Source organism: Orycteropus afer, unplaced genomic scaffold (assembly GCF_000298275.1).
Source record: "Orycteropus afer afer isolate SDZICR_OR568_19922 unplaced genomic scaffold, OryAfe1.0 scaffold00175, whole genome shotgun sequence".
In the NCBI taxonomy this organism is placed as follows: Eukaryota; Metazoa; Chordata; class Mammalia; order Tubulidentata; family Orycteropodidae; genus Orycteropus; species Orycteropus afer.
This window is the reverse complement of record NW_006921762.1, coordinates 3988457-3993965: the sequence shown is the minus strand read 5'-3', so window position 1 is coordinate 3993965 and position 5509 is coordinate 3988457. Positions and strand designations below refer to the sequence as shown.

General features: G+C 37.8%; 1 protein-coding gene across 1 annotated transcript in view; it reads right to left on the bottom strand.

Moving 5' to 3' along the window:
- The window catches only part of SLC9C2 (solute carrier family 9 member C2 (putative)), a 132460-nt gene that overhangs the window by 93918 nt on the left and 33033 nt on the right, over positions 1 to 5509 (bottom strand). The window contains exons 7-8 of the mRNA XM_007947130.1: positions 5058 to 5157; positions 2417 to 2560 (exon numbers count right to left, since the gene is read on the bottom strand). Of these exons, the coding sequence (XP_007945321.1) occupies positions 2417 to 2560; positions 5058 to 5157 (244 nt within the window). The remainder of the gene's footprint in view (positions 1 to 2416; positions 2561 to 5057; positions 5158 to 5509) is intronic.

Here is a 5509-nt window from a genome sequence, read left to right as displayed (position 1 = left end):
GACGGCACATAACAACAACAACAACATACTGCATTATCAGTAATAACAAACATTAATGTATGAGTGGATACATAGGTAGACAGGCTAATGATCAGGTATGGGTAGGCAAAATGGAATATACCCATTACAATGGCAGATGATATTTCTACATACATATTTGTATGTGGTACAAGATTGTCCATATACATATGGACTAATAGGGGGCAAAGTTATGATCACTTCTCAGCCATAGCCAAAAACCTTGAGGGAGTGAGTCATTGGGCCAGTGGGCTGGGGACCATGGTCACAGGGGACATGAAGTTTAATTGCCATAATATACTACACAAAATCAGAGTTCTACATCCTATTTTGGTGAGTAGCAACTGGGGTCTTAAAAGCTTGCAAGCAGCCATCTAGATGCAACAATGGGTCTCTCTTCATCCAGAGCAAAGAAGAATGAAAAAAAACAAAGCTGCATGGAAACAATTAGTCCAAGTAACTAGTAGACCATGTGATTCTCAGCCTATATGACCATGAGACCAGAAGAACTAGATGGTACCCAGCTACTATTGTCAACCATTTGGGAAGGGATCAGTGCAGAAGATCCTGGATAAAATAGGAGAACAATGTGGAACAAAACTCAAAATCATAAAAAAGACCAGGCTTACTGGTGATAGAGACTGGTAAAACCCCTGAGACTATGGCCCCTTGTTAACCTTTGGGCCTGGAATTGAACTCACTCCCGTGGCTTCCAGACAAACAATAGACAGGCATATAAGGTGAACATTTATACCAGGTAGGTGCACTCCTTAAAACAATCAACCATGGGAGAACAGAAGGGCAATATTTGCACAGGGACAGAGCTCAGAGGGCAGGAATACATAGGAAGGAAGGACACAGGAAAAAGGTAATCACAGGGAAGAGAGCTGTTACATTGTGGGGATCCCAATCAATGTCATGAAACAAAATGTGCATGAACTGTTGAATGGAAAAATTAATTTGCTCTGTAAACTTTCACCCAAATCACAAGTTAAAAAATTTTATAAATAAATAAATAAATAAAATGACCAACAGAAAAAAAAAAAAATACACATGTCAAGAGTAAGTACATTTTATAAAAGTATGGTGCAAGATTCTCTTGTCCATAATTCATATGCAGTAGTTGGCATTCTGGTTGTTCCCTAACTATTCATTAGTATGCATTTCACTACAATGAACACTTTTTGAATAAATCACTGTCCACATTCTTGATTATATTCAACAGGCAGACATCAACATCAGGCCCAGCATAGACAAGGATGGCACACAGGTCTGTGTGTACATCCTTCTGTATGAGAGTGACTGAGTTGTACATGGTGCCTTTGGAGTTACCAAAAACAAGTTTCCATGAGAATATCTTATAGTGTAAACCCCCTTGGGCAGGCCATCTTGAGTGGAAATGACAGTGTCTTCAGAGATATTGTGGTGAATTCTTACGGAAGATAAAACTACCATGAGCAGATTATGGCATTCTCACAGGAGTTAAATTTAAATCCTTACTCTGTCCTCATGAGTTGGGTGACCCTAAGCATGTTTTTATCTTCTCTGGGCTTCATCTGTAAAATAATAAAATAATATCTACCTCCCAGGATTGTGGGTTTAATGGCATAATATACATGGTACTTGCTTAATAAATGGCTTTATTATAGCTATGATAATAATAATGATAATGGAAATCAGTATCAGAGGCTATTAATCTGGCTATAAATCTTTACATAAGCAGACTGCTTCATCTCTCTTCCATGGAACGCTGGCTACCATCAACATTTTGGTTAGTGATCAAATGCTTTAACCATCGTACAACCAACGCTCCTGTTTTGTTTTGTTAGTGGTGCTCAACTATTAAGGGGCATAAGAGAGCCCATTAAAAGTTTCTTGGATCTCTTTTTTCAGAGGTTGGGATGGACCCATGAATTTGCATTTTTATCAAGATTATGGGGAGCCCTGGTGGCTTAGTGCTTTAGGCATGCAGGAGCTCTGGTGGTGTAGCAGTTAAGGCATTTGGTTGCTAACAAAAGGTTGGTGGTTCAAACCCACCAGCTGCTCCTCAGAAGAAAGATAAGGCAGTCTGCTTCTGTAAAGATTTACAGCCTTGGAAACCCAATGGGGGTTCCTATGAGTCAGAATTGACTCGATGGCATTGAGTTTAATTTTGGTTTTTGGTATCAAGTTTATGGGTGCTGCTGATGCTGCTGGTCTGCTTGTCTTATTCCACAGATGAAGAATAAACTGGCTTTCCACTAACCGCACAGCAAGCTAGCATCAGGGTCTTACAAAAATGCAGGTTTTCTGATTCCATGTCCAGACCTCTTTTTTTCTAAACCCCATTGTTTACGAATTCTAATTCTGGGCTTGAGAACCTAAATTCAGTAAGAAAACATTAAAATATAATTCTTACCTTACAATGTTCAAAATGACAAATGAAATGAAAATGAAAACTATGTTGTGAAACTTAAATTTCTTGATCTCTCCACATCCAATCACAATGCCAAAAAAGGTGTATATTAATTGATGGTATACAGATGAAAACATTATTAAGAACCTAGGATGAATGAAAGGAAAATCACATTTTAAGCAATGCATTTTTAAATATTCTACTTTTCATATAAAAGCCATTCTTATCTTAGCAGAGGCCCTTGCCTCCATCACAGTTACTATCAACATTGAAAAGTATTTTGTTGGAACTAAAACTGCCCTGTTCTGTATTCCCCTTTACTCTCATCACAATACCTGTGGGCTGCCTCTCATAGCAGAACAGTAGGAGCAAGGCAGAAAAACAAGGATTTTACCAGGATGTGTCTATTTCTTAGGGATTAGCTGTCAGAATATCAACTGTGAGCCTGTCACAGCTAAAACTAGAGCTAGCATTGCTGCAAGGAGACACCTGGGTAAACTGACTTGGCAATAACTTACAAGGTCATCTTGTCCTCTGCACAACTTCTCTGTGGTTTGCAAGTATTCCTCCCCTTACAAGAAAGTCATTCCTGACTACTTTCCCATCTACTAAAATCTTAAATATCTGGTAAAGCTAACTCTAATCCCCTGTCTTCCAGTAAACCATCCTAAATACTTGTTGGAAGCAATCTCCCACTAAACCCCTACAAGACCAATTGCCTACATCATCAGGATTCTTAAACCCAGGAGAGCAAGACACTCATCCAAACTGTTTTCTAAAGCTCTACACACTTAGCCCCACCCCTAGAGATTCTTAGTGAGCAGATCAGGGCACAGCAGTTAGCGCCTGGGGCTAAGACTGAGGCTTGGCCTCATCACAGGATGTGTTCTGTTTTGGTTTTAGGTGGTAACATGCCAGAGGTAGGGTGATATCGACTCTCAGGTCCTGCTACTTCATGGTCCACTCTAATGGGGTTTCCCCTTTCAGATGATGGGGTGGGTGTGTCTGCCCCACAAACCACTCTCCTTACAAGTGGGTCTCAAGATTTACACTCAGAAAAAAAAAAGCATTAGGAAGCCTCATTTTAGGTGCAAATATAAGCTGTGTTCTCAGATACTGTATTGCCTACAACTAAGCAGAAATTTTAATTCTCCATCTGATTCTATTATCTTGATCCAATTGATTCAGACCTTCTAATGAAGATGGGTATATGTGAGACCTCAAACCAAAGTGCTTAGTTTTTTGAAAATTCAGAAATCATGAAATAACTGAATCAAATATATTTTTTATATCCCTTCACATGACCTAAAAAAAAAAAAAATGTTTATATGGAGTAGGATACCAACAAATAACTAGGCTTTTACATAGATATATCTGCCACTTAACAAAGAACCCCTTCTGAGAAAGGACTTATCTTCATAGCCCAAAACCTAACAGAATGCCCAGGCCACAGTACATATCAACAAAGAATTGGCTGAGTGGGTGAAAGAATAAGCAATTGCATTAATAGAACAAGTAATTTATCTGGACACTGACAGATAGCATTACTGAGTTCAAGAAACTATCCAAACTCAGACACCAAGTATATTCCACAAGGTAGTTATTCCCAGGGAGCTCTGGTAGCATAGTGCCTAAGACACTTGACTGCTAACCAGAAGACTGGCGGTTCAAACCCACCAGCCACTCCTTGGAAGGAAGGTTGGGCAATCCTACTTCCGTAGTGATACTGCCTCGGAAACCCAAGGAGGGGTCGCTATGAGTCGGGGCCGACTTGGTGGCACATAACAACAACAACAGTTATTCCCAAGCTTTTGAATTTTATAAACTAGTAAATATTCACTTATACATACACAAGACTAACAACAATCATAGGTGGCAACATTTATTCCTTTATCACTGGCATTTTGTTTTTTTAAAAAAAAAGACAAAAGACACTTTAAACATCAAAAAAAAAGTAGGAAGAACATATCTCAGAACAATGGATAGTGCTTTACATTAAATAAATTAATCTTCATGGGAAAATTCAGTATGATTTTTTTTTTATTCTCATTCCAACATTTGCTTTTCATCTTATATGGGAATTTCTACATTAGATTATGATTTGCTGCCAAATAATTCTGAAACAATTCTATAATTTAGAATAGTCTCTCTGTGAAGGATTAAGTTATTTGTCTGAGAAGAAAGGCAAGTGGTTTTCCCTCTGTCCAGATGTCCATATGACCAGGTATAAAGAGTGGGGAAGAGTTTTGGTAGTATTGCATCCTTCTGCTACTTTTCTTTTCCAGGAGTGCACTTCCCATAATAGGGTACCATCACTTAGAAACGCTATGGGGGAAACAAACAAATAAATCTTTATTTTGAAAAGAATCCCCACAATTCAAAGTAAATTTTTATCAAAGATTTATGGATGGAGAGCACTATGGTATCTGAGTCACTGATAACACTATTCACAATAGAAATAACAATTAATAGCAATCATTGTTACTACCTTAAGTTCTTTTCAAATACATATTATAGTAAAATTAAGAATTAAAAGATAGATAACAATTATACAAAGGGAATTTTATTAGTGTTCACGAAGGCAGCACCCCTGAAACGGTAAACTTCTATGAGAGCTATACCAAGTACACAATATGAGACTTACTTGGTAATTACTAACTCGATCCTTGGTTTAAAACTTAAGGAATCTAAATTCAGTCCTACAGTGATTAAAGCAATAATGCCTGATGTTCCAAAAACTTCCGCTGGGGAGGAAAAAAAAAAAAAAAAGACAAACAAATAAAATTAAAAGCATTCAAATTTGCATTTTGAGATGCTTTATGTTGAGTGAAGAATTGGTAGGTAATTTGAGGGTAGTATTTCCTGGAAATTGACTTCAAGGGATGGACCTAATCCTGTAGATCAGGGACCAGCAAACTTTCTGCAAAGGGCCAGATAGGAAATATTTAGTCTTTGCAGGCCATACAATTCCTGTTCCAACTATTCAATTCAGCGATTTATAGTGCAAAATCAATACCTAAAAGAATGAATGGTCAGTAAAAGTTTACGAATACTGAATCTGAATTTCACTTAAGTTTCATGTCACTAAATATTCTT